We start from the raw sequence: 20285 nt of genomic DNA, 5'->3' as shown, positions 1-20285 counted from the left end.
CACTGTAGAGAATCTAATCTAATCTAATCAGTTGCGCAGTGACATGTACCTCAAGTAACAAATAACCATAAGGCAATGCTGTTCATGCACCCAAACACAGGCACCTTGGCACAAACTTGGTTCTTGGATATTTTCAGATGAGTCCAATTAAGTTAAAATAATTTGAACCAATAAGTTATTTTCTTAAAAGTTGAACTGAGGTTTTGAATGTTCGAAAAAAGTCCGTGTCACAGTTGGTCCTTATCAGGTTTATTCCATTAAGCCAGAATTCAAGCCCACAATCTTCCAATATGTCTTAAAGTCATTAAGCCATTCATCATCAGAAAATCAAGTTCCTTTCATGATAAAAGAGGAAGTTTTATATATGAGAGGGATGAATAGTCCCTCTGTACTGATGCCAATTGCTGTTATATCTTTTGAAAATCAAAGGAAAAAAATCCTTTGGAGTGGGAAAAAAAATGCTGGAAATCTGAAACAAAAACAGAGATTTCTGTACACCAGACAAAACCATAAAGTTAACAGCATAACTTAAGGGGGGCAAGCTTTTGTCAAACTGTTCGTTCGTCTTTTTAAAAGGCGGCATGTCTAAATTCAGTTACCTCCAGAAAATTGAAATGGGGAGTGTCGGAAGGAATTAATTAATAACCTTTTTTCTTTGAATAAACAAAAATTGTGACTTCTCTGCCTTTTTAAATGTTAGTGGTGCAGTGCCTAGTGCTGAATACAGACAGCGGAGCACTCGGGTTAATGCAAAACTAGCACCATTTAAAGCTGACCTGTACCTCTTAAAGTGGGAACGTATTATAGTTGTAGCAATTGCTAAAAGTGGTTGTGGAGAATTTGACCTGCAGGAGAGTGAATGTGATGCAGACTCGATTGATGTTCTGACACAGCACTGGAGGTCTTGGTTCATGAGGTGTACTAAAAGAGAGAAGTTTACAAATAAGAAAATTCATCCATGGACTTTGTCTGCATCAAAAGATGATAGAGATTTGTTCTGAGTTTTTGCAATGTACTGAGGACCATGATGTAGTGAAAGAAGTTTAATGATTTCTTGCAAATGCTCAAGGTAAGTAAATTAATTGTGAATTACTATATCTGTATAATAGAACCATTAATTTCATGCATCGTTTCATTCACCAAAAGCCCTTTCACTCTCCTACAAGTGGTTTCTATAAGCATTGCTTATGTCTCCTATTTACAGTTTCATCTCAGCCTCATCCCCTTAGCAACACTGCAAATCTCACAGGCAGTTACATAAACCTGGTAGCCATATCACCAGAAACCTTGCAATATATCCATTCACACAAGTAACTTTCTTGCAAGGTCACACATAAGCACTGCTGCAGAGGGCTCTGATGTGGTTTCTGATGGGGTGACAGATGGGGAAAGGCTGATAGATATTCACTCGGAGCTCCTTGGTGCATTGGCTGTCTTGCTGGAAACGTGTTGCTATTGTAAATAAACATGGAGGAGTCTGCCATCAATCCTGCATAGAGTTTTGGTGAGAACTGGGAAGCATCATATTGGGGGACATGCTAGCCAATTCCCAGAGAACACATGCGGATTGACTCCTCATCTTTCATACCTTTCATGACAGCGCATGCAGATGGCACACAGCATCTGAATGCTGAACAGAAATCTGAGCGAAGTCCTGCAGTTTTGGCTAATAGCATTGCAAGCAGTACTTGCTGCTGTGCAGGCTCAGTCTGCTTCTCTCATAGTTGTGGATGCTGGCAGTGGCTCAGTTAAGTATGTACCTGCTGTCCTGTCTCAACACTAGTCCTCCCACCACTGCTGCTTTGTTAAGTGTCCTCACTGTTGCCTGTCAGTTAGCCAGCTTAGATTGCTGCCAGTCATGCCAGTGTCATCTAAATTGAGCCTTTTAGAGCTAGAAGTGTGTGAGCTTGTCAGAGTGCAGCCTTTTGTTAAAAGTCAGCAGCATGCCTTTGGATACCCATATTACATCTACTGATATAACACTGCAAAGCAGTGGTAGGCTGGGTAAAGACTCCAAGAAGCTAGGAACTAAGGGAAAGCAAATAGAGAATTAGTTTGACTTTGATTGGAAATAATGATGTTTTGTATGTTTAAGTTGTTTCATTGTGTGTGTTGGCTTTTAGTTCAATATTGTGACTCAAGTGGACATTGTAGTGGTCAATAACAGATGAAAGATTAAGGTGTGGAGCTGATGTTAAAATAGCGATTGGAGTTGCATTCAATGGTGTACCAAATGGGCAAGCCAATCATTGACAGAAAATACTGGGAAAGGGGGTGCGTTAGTGGTCTCCTTCTCCTTAACTGCTCCCCATAGGCCTGGTGGCAAGGGGAATTCCATTATGATGGCAAGACTGTGCAAGATGCAGCAGAGCAGGAGAAATGTTGGCAACTGGTATAGAGAGTACCTCAGGGCTTCTCTAAAATGATCTAGGCAGCTTGAGGATCTCCAAGGCCTGCCTGATACTTTCTGTGGCTGCATGGCTCTCATTATATGTGAATGCACTGGAGTCCTGAGCCAACTGGTCAGCAGATGACCCTTGCTGCCCAATAATCTCTCTCTAGTCGAGGGTTTCCCAGTGTGGGTGTTAGGACCCCAAATGTATGGTGTGCTTCAAGGCAGCAATGGCTGACTTTGTTCTAACAGTTACCCTCCTGCTCTAACAGACAGTCTCCCCTATCACCCCACTCACTACGGTCTCACTGTGGGAATCATGACAATTTTCAAATGTCAAGATAGGGTCACAGTGAGAGATTGTTCGTTTGGGAAGTAATGCTCTACCCCTTCCTGGTGGCATTAAAGCTGATACTACAGTGGACTGGTGCAGAGTGATGGCTGTCGAGATGATGGCTGAAAATGTGTTGCTGGAAAAGCGCAGCAGGTCAGGCAGCATCCAAGGAACAGGAGAATCGACGTTTTGGGCATCAGCCCTTCTTCAGGAATAGGAAAGTGTGTCCAGCAGGCTAAGATAAAAGGTAGGGAGGAGGGGGAGGGGCGTTGGGAATGCGATAGGTGGAAGGAGGTCAAGGTGAGGGTGATAGGCCTGAGTGGGGTGGGGGCAGAGAGGTCAGGAAGAAGATTGCAGGTTAGGAAGGCAGTGCTGAGTTTGAGGGATTTGACTGAGACAAGGTGGAGGGAGGGGAAATGAGGAAACTGGAGAAATCTGAGTTCATCCCTTGTGGTTTGAAGGTTCCCAGGCGGAAGATGAGGCACTCTTCCTCCAACCGTCGTATTGCCATGGTCTGGCGATGGAGGAGTCCAAGGACCTGCAAGTCCTTGGTGGAGTGGGAGGGGGAGTTGAAGTGTTGGGCTACGGGGTGGTTGGGTTGGTTGGTCCGGGTGTCCCAGAGGTGTTCTCTGAAACATTCCGCAAGTAGGCGGCCTGTTTCCTCAGTATAGAGGAGGCCACATCGGGTGCAGCGGATGCAATAGATGATGTGTGTGGAGGTGCAGGTGAATTTGTGGCGGATATGGAAGTGTCCCTTGGGGCCTTGGAGGGAAGTAAGGGGGGAGGTGTGGGCACAAGTTTTTCATTTCTTGCGGTTGCAGGGGAAGGTGCCGGGAGTGGGGTGGGGGGTGTGGACCTGACGAGGGAGTCATGGAGGGAGTGATCTTTTCGGAACGCTGATAGGGGAGGGGAGGGAAATATGTCCCTGGTGGTGGGGTCCGTTTGGAGGTGGCGGAAATGACGGCGGATGATACGCTGGACATGGAGGTTGGTGGGGTGGTAGGTGAGGACCAGTGGGGTTCTGTCCTGGTGGTGGTTGGAGGGGCGGGGCTCAAGGGCGGAGGAGCGGGAAGTGGAAGAGATGCGGTGGTGGGCATCATCGACTATGTCTGGCGGGAAATTGCGGTCCTTGAAGAAGGAGGCCATCTGGGTGGTACGGTTTTGGAACTGGTCCTCCTGGGAGCAGATGCGGCGGAGACGAAGGAATTGGGAATATGGGATGGCGTTTTTACAGGGGGCAGGGTGGGAGGAGGTGTAGTCTAGGTAGCTGTGGGAGTCAGTCGGTTTATATCGAGATGATGGGTATTGATGAACATGATTCCTGGTAACAATGAAATCATTTCCCTTCAGAGTAGTAAATTCCCCAATATCTGGTACACAGTGGGAATGGAGGAAGCAGTTAGCTGAATCTGCCAGTTGCATGAGAAATACTAGTGGCAGCTGGGAGCACTGAACTGTCAGTGCCATGTGCTGAATATACTTTAAAAACATGTGGCCAGGACCATTCCGAAATACCGATAGACCTGGCCACGATCAATGATTCTGTCTTTATTAATAAGCTAAGTCTTGAACTAACTGTCGTGAAGCATTTGATCAATTATTCTCGTTCAATTTCACGTAAAGTCTCCAGAATGCTCCTTTTGAATCTTGGATGCTGGTTGCATGAGAATTCTGGATGATTGGGATCTGAATAATGAGAACTTTGCACTAATTTTCTGCAACAGTCCTTATTTTACCTTTTCTTGGTTAGCCCCTGTGTATTCTTGTTCTGTAATTAAACTAGAAATAATGCTTAGTATAAACTTTTTTCAGTCAGCTTAGTAAAGTAAATATCTTTTTTTTTCCCCAAGAATGATCCAAGTTTTGTTGCCTATAACCCAGTGTCCCAACAATAAGACTTTTCTACAGGAATTGGATGCTTCCCTTGTGATTTGGTGTCCAGAACGGAACACCATATTCGAGGCACATGGTTGAATAAACTGTTTATTTTGTTCAGCACTGTTCTGTAATTACTGAACATGATCAATGTTGAGTTTATGTCCACTCACAGATCTCAGTCAGCCTTTTGTCTCAGTTAGTTTAATATTATTCCTTTAAAATGTGATCTATATGGACTTCAGTAAGGCATTTGACAAGGTTCCCCATGAGAGACTGGTGAGCAAGGTTAGATCTCAAAGAATGCATGGAGAACTAGTCATTTGGATACAGAACTGGCTCAAAGGCAGAAGACAGAGGCTGGTGGTGGAGGGTTGTTTTTCAGACTGGAGGCCTGTGACCAGTGGAATGCCACAAGGATCGGTGCTGGGCCCTCTACTTTTTGTCATTTACATAAATGATTTGGATGCGAACAGTTAGTAAGTTGGCAGATGACACCAAAATTGGACGTGTAATGCACAGCGAAGAAGCTTACCTCAGATTACAACAAGATCTTGACCAGATGAGCCAATGGGCTGAGAAGTGGCAGATGGGGTTTAATTCAGATAAATGTGAGGTGCTGCATTTTGGGAAAACAAATCTGAGCAGGACTTATACACTTCATGGTAAGATCCAAGGGAGTGTTGCTGCACAAAGAGACCTTGGAGTGCAGGTTCATAGCTCCTTGAAGGTGGAGTCACAGGTAGATAGGATAGTGAAGATGTTTGGTATGCTTTCCTTTATTAGTCAGAGTATTGAGTACAGGTGTTGGGAGGTCATGTTGCGGCTGTACAGGACATTGGTTGGAATATTGCGTTCAATTCTGGTCTCCTTCCTATCGGAAAGATGTTCTGAATCTTGAAAGGGTTCAGAAAAGATTTACAAGGATGTTGCCAGGGTTGGAGGATTTGAGCTATATGGAGAGGCTGAACAGGCTGGGGCAGTTTTCCCTGGACCGTCGGAGGTTGAGGGGTGACCTTATAGAGGTTTACAAAATTATGAGAGGCATGGATAGGATAAATAGACAAAGTCTTTTCCCTGGGGTCAGGGATTCCAGAATTAGAGGGCATAGGTTTAGGGTGAGAGGGGAAAGATATAAAAGAGACCTAAGGGGCAACCTTTTCATGCAGAGGGTGGTACATGTATGGAATGAGCTGCCAGAGGATATGGTGGAGGCTGGTACAATTGCAACATTTAAGAGGCATTTGGATGGGTATATGAATAGGAAGGATTTTGAGGGATATGGGCATGTGGGACTAGATTGGGTTGGGATATCTGGTCGGCTTGGACTGAAGGGTCTGTTTCCATGCTGTACATCTCTATGACTCTAAGTAATTATGCTTTCATTTCTTCCAGTATATAAGAGCCTGCTCCATCTTTTATTGATTCGAAGGTTATATACTTTACCCCAGAGTTCCCACAGTTTGCTTATGCAACAGAGTTTAATGTTCTTCAGTGGATGCCTAATCACCCGGAGAGAGGCACGAACTGAATGTCCCATTTTTTTTACCAATTTTAAACTCTGTCCACATCAACAACCTTTCATGCTTGTACAATGAGATGATATCTCTTCAGCTATCTTTCAATAGTCACGCTCAGAATCATTTTGGTTGTAATTTTGTTTACCTATAATCGTTCCTCCCATGCATCCAATGATTCTTTACATTCTCAATCATGGACCAGTCCCAAAAGACCAACAGTAGTCAATTATTTTTAAAGCTCATTACAAAAATTTTCTCTTTACCCATAGTGATTTTTAAATGGTACAACTTAAACCCAAATGCTTTTTCATAAAATCTATGCAGGTTAAGCTTACAGTGCTCTTTATACTCTTCTCTCATTCTGTTTACCTTTTTCTCTCATTTAGCTTCCATATCTGCCTTCTCCCCATTTGTAAGATATTTTGAGAAAAACATTATTATTTTTCCCCCTGTATTATTTCCAGACGGTTGCTTACATCTGCAATTTTCATTGTAACACATTTTCTATAATGTAGCAGAAAGCAGCATTCTCCATCACTGAGTTTTGAGATACTTCTGATGTTTCTGTTTTGAAGAGGCCATGAGCTGTCATTCACTCTGGTTGTCACCTCACTTACATTTGTCAGAGTGAAATAAAGAAGCTTGCATTTATATGGTGTTTTGCTATATCCTCAGTGCACCCTAAGGCACTTTCCAAATAATGAGTTAGTTTTGAGTTTTACTGACTGTTGTTATCTCATTGAATACAATGATCAATTTGAATGCAGGAGTCTCTCAAACATGGAGCAGATGAATGACTAAATAATTTGTTCAGTCTTTTGTGATGTTGCATGAAAGAGGAGTGTGAACTTGTAATATTTTTTAAACAGTAGTGTGCAACTTCTCTTCATTTTCACTCCATTATTGTAATTTGAAGTTAATTCAGAAACTTCTGGCTCCTGTCTCTAGTTTTTACTTTGTTATATTGACTGAATATTTAATTATGCAGTCCCACTCATTTTCAATGTCAGCACCTTGCACTTGATACTGTTATTATCTCAGCTGATGTTAATATTTAACAAGTCAGATCCCAGAGTAAAATCTGGCTTGATAAACCCTACTTTTTTCCCCTTATTCATGATGGTCAGTCACGGAATACAATCATAAGATTCTGATGTGCCTTTGTAACACAGAATAAAATGTTTATTAATCAAAAAAACATGCTTGATATTGTACAAAACAAAAACGTTGAAAATGTTTCATTGAAAAGATGAGAAGTAGGTTCAAACTGTCAGAGCAGGACTTATACACTTAATGGTAGGGTCTTGGGCAGTATTGCTGAATAAAGAGACCTTGGAGTGCAGGTTCATAGTTCCTTGAAAGTAGAGTCTAAGGTAGATAAGATAGTGAAGAAGGCATTTGGTATGTTTTCCTTTATTAGTCAGAACATCAACTATAGGAGTTGGGAGGTCATGTTACAGTTGCACAGGGCATTGGTTAGGCCACTTTTGGAAAATTGTGTGCGGTTCTGGTCTCCCTCCTATCGGAAAGATGTTGTGAAACTTGAAAGAGTTCGGAAAAGATTTACAAGGATGTTGCCAGGGTTGAAGGATTTGAGTTATCGGGAGAGGCTGAATAGGCTGGCGCTGTTTTCCCTGGAGCATCGGAGGCTAAGGGGTGACCTTCAAGATGTTTATAAAATCATGAGGGGCATAGACAGGGTAAATAGACTAGGTCTTTTCCCTGGAATGGGGGAGTCCAGAACTAGAGGGCATAGGTTTCAGGTGAGAAGGGAGAAATTTAAAAGGGACCCAAAGGGCAACTTTTTCTTGCCGAGGGTGGTATATGGAAAGGGGTGCCAGAGGAAGTGGTGGAGGCTGGTACAATTACAACCTTTAAAAGGCATCAGAATGTGTATATGAATAGGAAGGGTTTAGAGGGATGTGGGTCAAGTGTTAACAAATGAAACTAGATTAGGTTGGGATATCTGGTCGACATGGACAAGTTGGACTGAAAGGTCTGTTTCTGTACTGTACATCTCTATGACCCTGTGACTCTCACTATCCCTTTTATCCAAACAATATCCTTTGCAGACTCCAAAGCCCCACCAAAGATTTACCCAATCTCCACACTAACATTTCTTTCTCAGCTTGGCACAACTATACCTGGTTTCATTCCACTGAATTCCTATGCCTTCATTAGATACTTTCTTCCTCCAGCTGATGGCTTTTCCTGAGATGCCTAAAACAAATTATAAACTAAACTTGATATTATTGTAACTCAGCACAAACACAAGAGTTCCCAAAACTTAGTTACACCAGTCTTACTGGAGAGTTTAATACTCGTTTCTCCACCTACCTGCACACATGCACATACATTGACTTACTCTCTTGTGGATCTGTCTGTGTTCCTGAATCTCTGCCACTAGACAATAGCACAGTTTTTTGTTCTTACCTTTTATTCCATCCAACTGCTAACCTCCATCTCTTCACTTCAAGGTTTGAAAATTTAAAAATGCATATAAACAAACTGGTCCCCAGAATTATCAGCAGCAAGATCGCACAAACAACTTCCCCCTTCTTAACCCACAAAATGGGAAAAATAAATTAAATGTTAAATTATATATTTTTCCTGACAATACCCTATTAGCATGTTTTATGTTTATTTTTCAGTTGAGTTGTTTTTTTTATGTAATCAAAACAGTGACAGTATCATGTTGAAAACAAAGCAGTCAGTATGTTGATGGATGTTGGCTGTGATATGAATGTCCACATTACGTCTTCCTGTCATTGATGTTTTAATGCCTTGGTGACAATTCTCTGAAGTTGGAAGTTTCTGTTTCTGCAGAGGTGTATTTTGGACAAAAGCATCGCTCACTGTTTATCCAAATAGCAGGTCTGATGTTGCATGTTCTTAAGGAGCAGTTACCTGATAGGTGCCTGCCTTGAAACTAGATTAGGTCAGATGTTGCTGACTTGCCTGTACTTCCCTCTGGTTGAATACAGGCTATTCTGGAACATACCTGAGCCATTCACATTGTGTTATGTCTCATTACCATGTTCTTTCTCAGAGTTCTTTATCGTACTGTATAGTAGATTCAAAACTAATGTGTTTAATTGTAATTTACCAGTCTCATTCAGTGATCATCTCTTTACTCTGTATTGATGGTGTTTTTCTTTTTATTACAATTTAATTTGTTTCTGTGTGAGCCTATGCATTTGATGTATATGCCAGTCATTCCATAACTGCCTGTCTTGTAAAGTTTCTGAATATATGCTATTTTTCTTTTACTGAGAAAAGTGGTCTTTGCATGTATAGCATGGCTTTTCTGGGCATCTGAATATATGGAACTTGCCAGACCTAGTGCTTCAGTATTCAATTTGTGTTGCATACTGACAGACCTGTGTATTCTCTGCCTGTCAGTCCACGTATTGCAGGCTTGTGCTTCTGTTCTTGTAATCTGTCTAAGTCCATGCATTCAACTTGTGAGATCATGTACTTATGATGCTGTTCTCTTCCTGCATGTTTGTACACTCTTCTGCCGCTTCACTAGTCACTTCTTCCTGAGAACGATAGGCCGCAGTTATAGTGCACAAGACTTCACAGCTCGTTCCAGAACCCTGTCAAGTGTGACTTCAAACAATAATGTTACTAACTCTGACTCTGCTTCTACCAACATCATCATATTTAAAAGGTACTTGTCACTTTGGTTTCTGTCCACATTTTGTACTGTGTTAGAAAATGAACTACCACATTGCCAACAGGACATGCTACTGAAATTATCTATAGTTTAACTTTCTGGTCAAATCTTTTTTTGATGCAGTGTGCCAAAATGAATCAATACTTATGAGAAGAGGAAGTCACCCTCATTGTGGGATCATCATTACTCTTATGATTCTATGGTTAGACAAAAATCATGTCTACTGGATAGTACACATTAGCTGAAGTCAGAAAAACAGCAATATTCCTAGCCTTAAACTCGGACCTTAGCTCAGAAATAAAAAAAACGTGCTGCAAAGATTCAGCAGTAGCTGTGGAGGGAGAAACTGAGTTAGTGTTCTCCATCAATTGTAATACTTTTTTGCTTTTACTTTAGGCTGTAGCTCAGAACCTGGTGGGTTATTTTAAAACTTGATAAGGAGGTAATAGTTAAATAATTTAATCTGTGTCTTTGTACAATATGAGCTATTGGAATTGTAGGAATATCTAGATGTTGTTTTGTGACACATACTGCACTTGAAAGCTCCTACTTTTCAGCCATGACCTGAAGGATTTTAAAAAAACACAAGCAAATCTCTTTACTATTGAGAGATCACAACATGAGCAGGATAAGAGGTAGATGTGAGAGAGAGAATGGGAGCATTGATTTCACAACCTTCATCCATGGGGTAAACTCGCAAGTTGAGGAGACTGGAGCCCAAGATTAAACTTGTCTAAGAAATTCAAGTAGGACAAGTAACTGGTACATTGTTTTGTATCAAGCTCCTGCCAGTTTCAGTTGGATTTGAGCTCAGACCCCACAGATGAAAGTGTAGTGTCTAATCCACAGTTCCAGTCAACCTTTTTCTACTTTCCCAGTGAGTTTAATTGATGGTTCATTATTGAATATCTGATGTGTGCTCCCTGTCTGATTTTTCTCTTTCTAAGAGAATCCTCTTCCCATCATTTACTTCTCACGCAGCTCATCCTTTGGGAGGAGACAGGAAAGTCTTGTCAGCAGTTCAGCCCCTGGTTCTGTCAACACCGTTTCAAGCTCAGGTTTTTCCACCAACCCTGCCAATAGCCGGGCCTTGACCATGGGTTCCTCGGCAGCATCTACAGCCACCAGTGACACGAGCCGGTAAGATTGACTCACAGTATGTTAATGTCAACCTTTCCCCTTTTGCTGTCTGTTAGCCATGCTTCATGTGACCCTGGAAGAATGTCTACGTTACTCGTGCAAACACTCCTGTCCTGTGTTTGATTATTGTTTCTATCAGAGTTAACACTGATGTGTATAGCAAGCACTGAAAGTTTGCACCAATCTTTTCTCCACCTATCTCTTGCTCGCCTTCAACAAAAAAAACTCAAATCTTTTACGATGTTATTGTCTCATTGTTTTGAGAAATTCCTCCTTATTGGTAAGACCTAAATCATTGTTTTTTCCACACATTGCCCACTTCATTTCCTGGTCTCCAGCTCCACCTCTTTGCCTAACAAAGGACTGAGTCTGTGCAAGACTGTTTGCTATCATGTTTGTCCCTGAGATGAGCTTCTGATCACATGTGTGGGTCATCGCTATGATCTCCTATTTCCACCACAACAAAGTGACTTAGAATCACATGTTATCTACAATAGCCACATCTGCAGTAAATATTTAGAGTTTAAGAAACTTCAGCTCAGAGTTGATGAGCTGGGTAATGAGCTCAGACATTACAGTGCAAGTGGAAAGATACCTGAAAGCTTTGTTCCAGGAGGTAGTTGTACCTTTTAGGTTAGATACCTCAGATATGGTTCACAATCAGGGACAGGAAAGTGTGACTAAAAGTGAGGATGAGGATCCAGAAGGTAACACAGGAGGAGCCTCACATCTTTCAATTATCCAGAGGTTAATTTGCAGCTTGGGTGGATGAAAGCAGGGAGGATGAACAAACTGACCACAATCCTGTGCTGCTGACGACCATTCAAGTGGGCTAGTGAAAAGGAGACAGCATAGTCCAGAGACTAAATACTTTTCTCCTCAACTGAGAGTCCTGATGATTGTGTTGCCTGGCCCCTGTTAAGGTTAAAGGACAATTTCTCAAGGCTGGTGAGAAATTGAAGTTGAAGGGGTGAAGGATACAGTTGTCATTGTTCACATGGTTATGAAAGATGTAGGTGGGGGTAAGAGGTTCTGCTGAGGGGAGTATGAGAAATTAATGGTTAAATTCAAAAAGTAGATCCACACGTGAATAATCTCTAGATTACTTCCTGAGCCAGGAGTAAATTGTCATGGGCTCTGAAGATCAGAGAGTTGAATGTGTGACTCAGATTGGTGATGAAGAAATAGGTTTCAATTCATTGGGCTCTTGCACCAGTTCTGGTGAAGGGGAGCTGTTCTGTTTGATCTGGCTTCATTTGAATCAGTGTCTCTCAAATTGAATACGTACAGCTTTAGAGAGGGTTTTAAATTAAATCAAAGCACCAAGAATTCAAGTGAGGGAAAATTTAGAAAGTTAAAGAGAAAAAACAGGGGAGATCCAAGATGGCGGCGACCCAGCAAGTCTGAGTCTGTCGTACTCTGCCCAAGACTCAGGCAAAGTGGGCTGCCCGCCTCCTCCACACCTGGTAAATCATTTAAAATAACTTTTATTTAATACAGCTAGTCATTTTGCACCAAACTTGAGTAGTTTGGTGCTCTGTTAAAATGACTAAGGGAAAGAATGCCCGCAGCTCGCAGCACACAGGAACCCCTCCCCCACCCTCCCCAGCTGCAGCAAAGGCATCCGCAGCCACCCTGGAGGACTTACCTACGGTGGCGAGCCTTGTTGCAGTGATTTTCAAGCTTGAAGAGAAGATCGACACCTTTATAGAAGAGTCCAGGAGCAGGTGGGAATAGTTATCGGTCGCGCTGTAAAAGCACAACCAAGATATTGAATAAAATCGAACATTGAGTCAGAGGGGTGGAGCTAAAGGTCGCAACCTCCGAGGCTACTGCAGAATTGGCTGTGGGTTGGGTGCGGACTCTCGAACAGCGAATCCGGGCCTTAGAAGATGACCTCGATTCTTGCGGTTGTCGAAAAAGTATTTGTTTGCTGGGCCTTCCTGAATGGGAAGAGGAAGGCCAGCTTGCAGTGTTTCTGGAGCAGTGGCTTCCTCAAATGTTGAAACTGGAGGCTGGATCAGGCCAGGTAAGGGTAGAATGGGCCCACCGGGTTGCAATGCGCAGGCCCGGGTCGGACCAGGGCCCCCGACTGGTCCTGTTTTGGCTACAATTCTACAGAGAGAAGCAAATGCTCCTGGAAGCCTCCGGAAATCTCAGGAAAGATCCCCAAGCCATGACTTACAAAGAATCCAAGATTATGCTGTTTCAGGACTTTTCCCCAGCTTTGGTCCGCAGGAGGAGGGCGTTTGATGAAACAAAGAAAGGTTTAAGGGATTTAAACATTCAATATGCACTGTGTTACCCAGCAACACTACGTTTTAGCCATGAGGGGTCCATCTATAACTTCGGATCACCGGAGAAGGCTAAGGAATTTTTGGACTCTCTTAAATAAATTGTAAGAGTTAATTTGTGTGGTGAATGATGTTGTTCTCTATTTTCCCCCCCCCAAGTTTACTCTTTTTCTTCTCTTATTGCCTTTAATGTTTAATATTATCTCTGGGGGGGTAGGGAGGGAGGCTTATTTGTTTTCCACTTCGCGATTTTCCTTTTTGTTTTTTTATATATATAATATATATAGGCCGGGTGGTCTAGTTGATTCAGGTGAGGAGCGGTGTCTGCCTTATCTTACCTTATCTCTTTTAGAGTGGGGTTGTTTCCCCCTATTATTTTGTGTTACTATACTTAATTATTACCTGCTGAGACTGTCATTTTATAGTTTATATGTTTATACGTGGTATTAACATTACCAAATATATCTAGGTGTGGATGGGGCAGGGGGGTAGGGTACTCACTGTTAACTTTAGCTTTATAATACACTTGAATTTTCTTTATTTTATTATGGGATGCCTGGGTCGAGGTTTGGGAGAGGATATGATGGGTTTTTGGAAAGGAAATGATGCCCCCTGGATACAAGGGGGAAAATCTCCGTTTAAATATTTTTTATATTTTTTATATTTAGAAATAGTTTTTTATTATACCGGTATGAGTGTATTAAAGAATTTCTATTTTTGTGAATTTTCTATGGTCTATGCTTGGGGACTTTTGGATGGGGTTTCTCCTCCCAGGGGGGTCTCGGACTTGCCTGGATGATTATGGTTAGTCATTTGATTAAATGGTGCACCTGGAATGTAAAGGTGAGTAATTCACCAGTCAAAAGGAAGAAAATACTATCAAATCTCAAAAAAGTAAGGGTTGATATAGCTCTCCTACAGCAGACACATTTACTGGATAAAGAACACTTGAAATTACAACAGGGTGGATTTGATCAGGCCGCCTTCTTTCAGCTCAAACAAATTAGGGGGTTTTCATTCTTATTCCAAAGAACCTCCCTTTCAAAATCCTAAGTCAGGTAAAGATGAATCTGCACGATATATACTGATTAAAGCACTTATAAATGGAGAGGAATATGGGATTTTAAGTCTGTATTGTCCCCCGGCACATCCTTTCAAATTTATAATGGAAGTCTTCTCCAAACCGATGGCTCTCGGGGCTTGTCATACAATTATAGGGGGAGACTTTAATTGCATTATGGACCCGGAGATAGACAGGATACCTAATAGTACTGTGGGTGTGTCCCCCAGATCCAGACAATTGGTAGATTTGAATAAAGAATTAGTATTAGTAGATGTGTGGAGGTACCTTCACCCACAAGACAGAGATTTCTCTTTTTACTCTAATCCACATAAATGTCACACTAGAATCGATATGTTTTTTGCCCCCTCGACCTTTTTGAATTTGATATCATCCTGCAAAATAGGTAATACAATAATTTCTGATCACACTGCTGTGTATATGAAATCAAGGCTGGGAACAATGAGGCATCCCCCCCCCGACATTGGCGTATGGATTCCTTCTTAATGAAGGATAGTAAATTTGTAAAATATTTGTAAAATTTAAAACTTTTTTGGAAATTAATTCAGGTACGGCTAGTAACCCATCAGTGATGTGGTAGACCATTAAGGCTTATGCGTGAGTTCTGATCATTTCATACTCGGCGACCCAGAAAAAACTAAAGGGAGAACAATAGCGTCTACTTGAGGCTTGCTTAAAAGCAGCTGAAACAGCGTATGTTGATAGACCTTCTATTGCTAAATTACAAAGGATTACGGCCCTTTTTGACAGCCCTGAATACTGCGCTTACCCAAACGGCAAAGAGGGAAATATTATTTGCAAAGCAAAGATTATATGAATTTGGCGATAAACCTTGTAGATACTTAGCATTTCTCACAAGGCAAAAAAAAAAGGCCCCTCAAGCTATCACTTCTATCAGGGAAAGTGCTAGTACTCTGACTCATGATCAACACAATCTTCAGAAAGTTTTATTCTGATTTGTATAAATCGCTGTTGTAAAGATAGAGCCAGGAGGATGCAGTTCTCTTTTAAAAGCCTGGCCTTTCCGGACTTAACTCCGGAACAGATATCGGTCCTGACTGCTCCCCTAACAAACCAGGAAATACTTGACGCAATCAGGCAGCTTCAGAATGGTAAGGCACCTGGCCCAGATGGATTTCAGGTTGAATTCTACAAAGTGTTTACTGGAGTTTTAGCTGGTCCACTTATGGACATGTACAATTACTCAGAGTCAGGGCTGCCTCCCGCCTTTGCTGGAAGATGCGAATATCTCCCTTATTCTCAAAAAAAGGAAAGAACCCAGAAGATTGTGCATCATATCCTTGCTAAATGTAGATTTTAAAATTCTTTCTAAAACATGAGCATTGAGGCTGGAGAGGGTATTGCCATATAAAAGAGGATCAGACTGGTTTTATCTAACAGATAAAAATGCCATAGATCATCTAATAATATTAGAAGGGTTTTGAATGTGATTCAAGTCTGTCATCAGGAAAAAATACCAGGAATAGTAGTCTCACTGGACACGGAGAAGGCATTCGACTGGGTTGAATGGTCATACCTGTTCTATACATTGGAAAGATTTGGCGTTGGAAAGGTATTTGCTAAATGGGTCTCAACATTGTATAATGATCCCAAAGCAGTTGTGATCACCAATGGATTAGGCTCTGATAGCTTCAGTGTGGGTAGGGGCTGCTGTCAGGGATGTCCCCTCTCACCATTGCTATTCACGCTAATAATTGAACCACTAGCTGAAGTTTATATGGGCTGATTCTAATATAATGGCCCCGAGGGTTGGTACAAGTAAATATAAAATTACCCTTTATGCAGATGATGTTCTCCTTTTTCTTAGTAATCCTCTGTCCATGCCTCACTTAATCCAAGTTATTGATATAATTAGTGCATTCTCAGGATACAAAATTAATTTCTCAAAATCGGAGGCCATGCCAATGGATGGCCTCACTGCTATGTCCCACTTATTGGATGGATCTCACTTTCCCTTCGGTGGTCTCTAGAGGGTTTCTTATATTTAGGCATTTTTATCACCCCAGTATTTGGCCAGCTGTACAAGGTCAATTTTGTGTATCTACTAGAAAGGATAAGGCAGGACCTTCAACGTTGGGAGGATCTTCCAATTTCCTGGCTAAGTAGAATAGCTCAAATTAAAATGAATGTCTTGCCCCGTCTCTTATACACTATGAGAATGCTCCCGGTGATGCTGCCGAGGCCAGTACTGTGCAGATAGTATGGTTGGCTTGGTTCTTTCATCTGGAATCATAGACGGCCCCTCATGAAGTTAAGGAAGCCACAGCTTTCACAGGCAAGGGGAGGGCTGGATTTTCCAGACTTTAGGAAGTACCAGCTGAGTTCACTATTAAGCTACATAGCCGATTGGGTATTGTTAGACCTGCAATCAATCTGGCTGGATATCGAGGCTTCTCAAGTAAAGTGCCCTCTTATTAACCTCTTATTTTTAGATAAGATGAAAATTGTTATGGACCACTGTAAAAACCCTATAGGATTAAACACAATTTAAGCCTGGAATATAATGCAGCAAAACGAGGGTAATTCACATAAAACATCCCCCTATACTCCTATAGTGGGGGCATGGGGTTTTCAATCGGGGCTCACTGATGCCACATTCAAATCCTGGAGGTCCAGGGGGATCTCCTGTTTATGGGATCTGTTTGCGGAGGGGGCCCTGATGTCTTTTGAACAGCTGCATCAGAAATTTGGACTACCTAATAGAGACCTCTTTCGATACTTCCAAATTTGAGACCACATACAGAAGAAGACTACGCTATTAGATAGTCTTTATAAATCAGATCGAAAACGTAGAGTGTTGTGGCCAATGGGTGTACCCTTGGTCAGCACTCTTTATCATTTATTACATAATGAAGTGTTGGAAGATATGGACCATCTGCTTAGAACATGGGATCAGGAATTGGGGCTGGAAATTTCTACAGAAGTGTGGGATGACATCTGAGAAAATGCCAGAAAAATCTCCATTTGTAACAGAACCCAGGCCATTCAGTTAAAGATACACCATAGGGCTCCTATAGCACCGGAACGATTGGCAAACTTAGGGCAGGACCATCTCCAATGTGTCCCAAATGCAAAACAGAGGTAGGCACTACTACACACTGCTTATGGGCATGCCATCAGATCTGCAAATACTGAAATATCTTGGTAAACTGGGTGGCTGAGGGCCCTCCAGGACTTCCGAATCAGCACAGATTAATCATGGAATGTATTCCCCTTGACATACTTACAAATGTGGTGCACCAAAAAACTGAATTATTCTATAAAATATGGCAGCCCTTCTTGAATTACATAGGTACAGATATTTCGGCCATTTTGTCAAAGGCTTTCATCCAGTTGAGGTAGCGGTTCTGGCTGGTTCAGGGCCCCTTGGGGGACGAATTCCGCATTAATACGGGTTTTATTATGATTTGATGTTAATTCATTCCGAGCATGTACTTCACTATTTAATTACTATGTTATCCTTTTTTTTTCTTGAGTAATGTAAGATATTTGATCATACACTCTGGTTAGTTATAGATTAGATTAGTAGTTAGTTGAGTTTTGTTTTTTTTCTTTTTTTTCCTTTGTATCTCCTCCTTTTGTTTGACAGATTTTGGCTATTGTGTTTTTTTTTATTTGTAAGTTTGTAAAAACATGTTAAATTTTCAATAAAAATATCTATTTTAAAAAAAGAGAAAAGACAAGGCAATATTGCAGTGTAGTGACATAGGTAATCATAACTAAAGTGTGACAGGAGAGATCAGAGTATAATCTGTAAAAATGCATCAGCAACTAAGGTCAGAGTAAGAAAAATGTTCAAAGGGCAAAATTAAAGAACACAAAACTCATAATAACAAGATGATGCTACAAATAGGAATAAAGGACATGGTTGCCAGGTGACCAAGTGAATATTCAAGGATATTTGACATTCCACGAGGAAAGACATAAAGGAACAGGAAGTGGGGTAGCTTTGTTAATTAAGGATGAATCTGTTCACTGGTGAGAAATTAATTTGCTCTGAGAGATTAAGATGTAGAATTAGTTTATTTGGGGATAAGAAATAGTGAGGGAATATTCTACAGAGCAGTAAAGACCTTGGAATGGATGCACTATAAATCAAGAAATAAAGAGACCTGTAAAAAAGACAATACAAAAGTTATGGATTACTGACATTCTCACAGATTGGAGAAATCAACTCAGTAAAGTTAACCTAAAAGTTGATCTTATAGTGTATATTTGAGACAGTTTCCTGGAATAATATGCAGTCAAACCAATATGAGTAAGCTGCTTAATGTTTCATAATGAACTCCATGCAAAATGATCACCTGGGAAATGTTCATCAAAGTATTAGATTATCACTTTGCGAGTTGGAAACTTGGGTCTAAACTTTTAATTAATGATTGTAATTATTTTTATTTATGTTAATGAAGACAGAATTGGTTAAAATATACTTGAGAAATAGATTAAGATGGTCAATAAGCAGTGGCTGGTATTTAAGAGGATATTTTTGAATTCGCAACGTAAATATTTTCCATTGAAAAACAAAGACTCAGCAAAAGAATGAAGCATCTGTGGCCAATGGGGAAAGTCAAAAAGGTATATTCAAGATTAGTAGTAAATCAGAAGAGTGGGAAAATTTTAAAAACCACCAACAGGTGCCTTAAATAAAGTAGCAAAGATGGCGTAGGAGAGTAAACTAGAAAAAGTGGTCAAGAATAGACAGAAACAGCTTCTATAATTTATATTAAAAAGAAATTGAAACAGAAATTGCTGGAGAAGCTCAGTCAGTCTGGCAGCATTTGTGGAGAGAAATTAATTAACGTTTTGGGTCAAGGGACCCTTCCTCAGAACAGATGTATTAAAAAGAGAGTTGCTCAAACAAACAGTGACACTAAAAATAGAAATGAGGAAGTATCAGAGATTTTGAATAAATCTGTGCATCTTCATTTAGAAGAATGAAAGGTGATTTTATTGACGTATAAGATTCTGAGACGGCTTTCTTTAAATTACAGAACCCCTACAATGTGGAAACAGGCCCTTCGGCCCAACAAGTCCACACTGACCCTCTGAAGAGTAACTCTCCCACACCCATTCCCCTACTACTCTACATTTACCAGATGAACGCACCTAACTTACACACCCCCTTAACAGTATGGACAATTTAGCATGGCCAATTCACCTAACCTGCACATCTTTGGACTGTGGGAGGAAACCAGAGCACCCAGAGGAAACCCACGCAGATGCGGGGAGTGTGTGCAAATTCCACACAGACAGTCGCCTGAGGCGGGAAACAAACCCAGGTCCCTAGCGCTGTGAGGCAGCAGTACTAACCATTGAGCCACCGTGCCACCTCCTTGGTGAGGTGGATGCTGACAGACTGTTTCTTCTTGTGAGGGAGACAAAACTAAGCGGCATAGTTAAAAGGGATCTTACATAATTTGAAGATGAATAGGAATTTGGTCTGAGAATAATAAATATCTGTAATTCTCTATTCCCATAAGGAGTGGAGGTTGAGTTCTTGTATATATACAAGGCTTTGATTGCCAGTTTTTTTAAGTTTAGGGGACCGAGTAGGAAAGTGCAATTTAGGCCAAGTTGAGGTCACCTAGAATCTTGGAAGAGCAAATTACTGCAGATGCTGGAATCTGTGCCAAAAACAGAAAATGCTGGAAATCACAGCGTGCCAGGCAGCATCCGTGGAGAGAGAGCAAGCTAACATTTCGAATCTAGATGACTTGCCATCAGTGCTGACGTGAGAGGGTGAGACACAGCACTTATGCAATAGTTGGAGGAGGAGGGGGCTGGAGTGCTGGGGAGAGAGGCTGTGCAGATTGTGTTCGGAATGTGAGAATGGTAGAACAATGGTGTGTGTAACTGCCAAACTACAAAGAACAGACAGTCCCATTTGAACAAGAATCAGCCAGAATTTTATCGCGTAGTGGAGCAGGAATGAGGGACTAAATGAATATT

The 20285-nt window shown here is 41.3% G+C and overlaps 1 protein-coding gene and 1 long non-coding RNA gene across 7 annotated transcripts in view; one reads left to right on the top strand and one right to left on the bottom strand.

The window, feature by feature from the left end:
- The window catches only part of LOC140493513 (uncharacterized), a 151581-nt gene that overhangs the window by 32856 nt on the left and 98440 nt on the right, over nt 1-20285 (bottom strand). The window lies entirely within an intron of this gene.
- LOC140493511 (protein phosphatase 1 regulatory subunit 12A-like) overlaps nt 1-20285 on the top strand; it is a 160487-nt gene that overhangs the window by 106043 nt on the left and 34159 nt on the right. For 4 of the 5 annotated variants that reach the window (XM_072592017.1, XM_072592018.1, XM_072592016.1 and 1 more), the window contains exons 13-14: nt 9654-9794; nt 10782-10940. In XM_072592017.1, coding sequence (XP_072448118.1) covers nt 9654-9794; nt 10782-10940 — 300 coding nt within the window. The remainder of the gene's footprint in view (nt 1-9653; nt 9795-10781; nt 10941-20285) is intronic. The other variant, XM_072592019.1, reaches the window with a different exon arrangement.

This window comes from Chiloscyllium punctatum, chromosome 22 (genome assembly GCF_047496795.1).
Source record: "Chiloscyllium punctatum isolate Juve2018m chromosome 22, sChiPun1.3, whole genome shotgun sequence".
Lineage (NCBI taxonomy): Eukaryota > Metazoa > Chordata > Chondrichthyes > Orectolobiformes > Hemiscylliidae > Chiloscyllium > Chiloscyllium punctatum.
The sequence above is the reverse complement of the archived record's forward strand: the minus strand, read 5'-3'. Positions and strand labels throughout refer to the sequence as shown.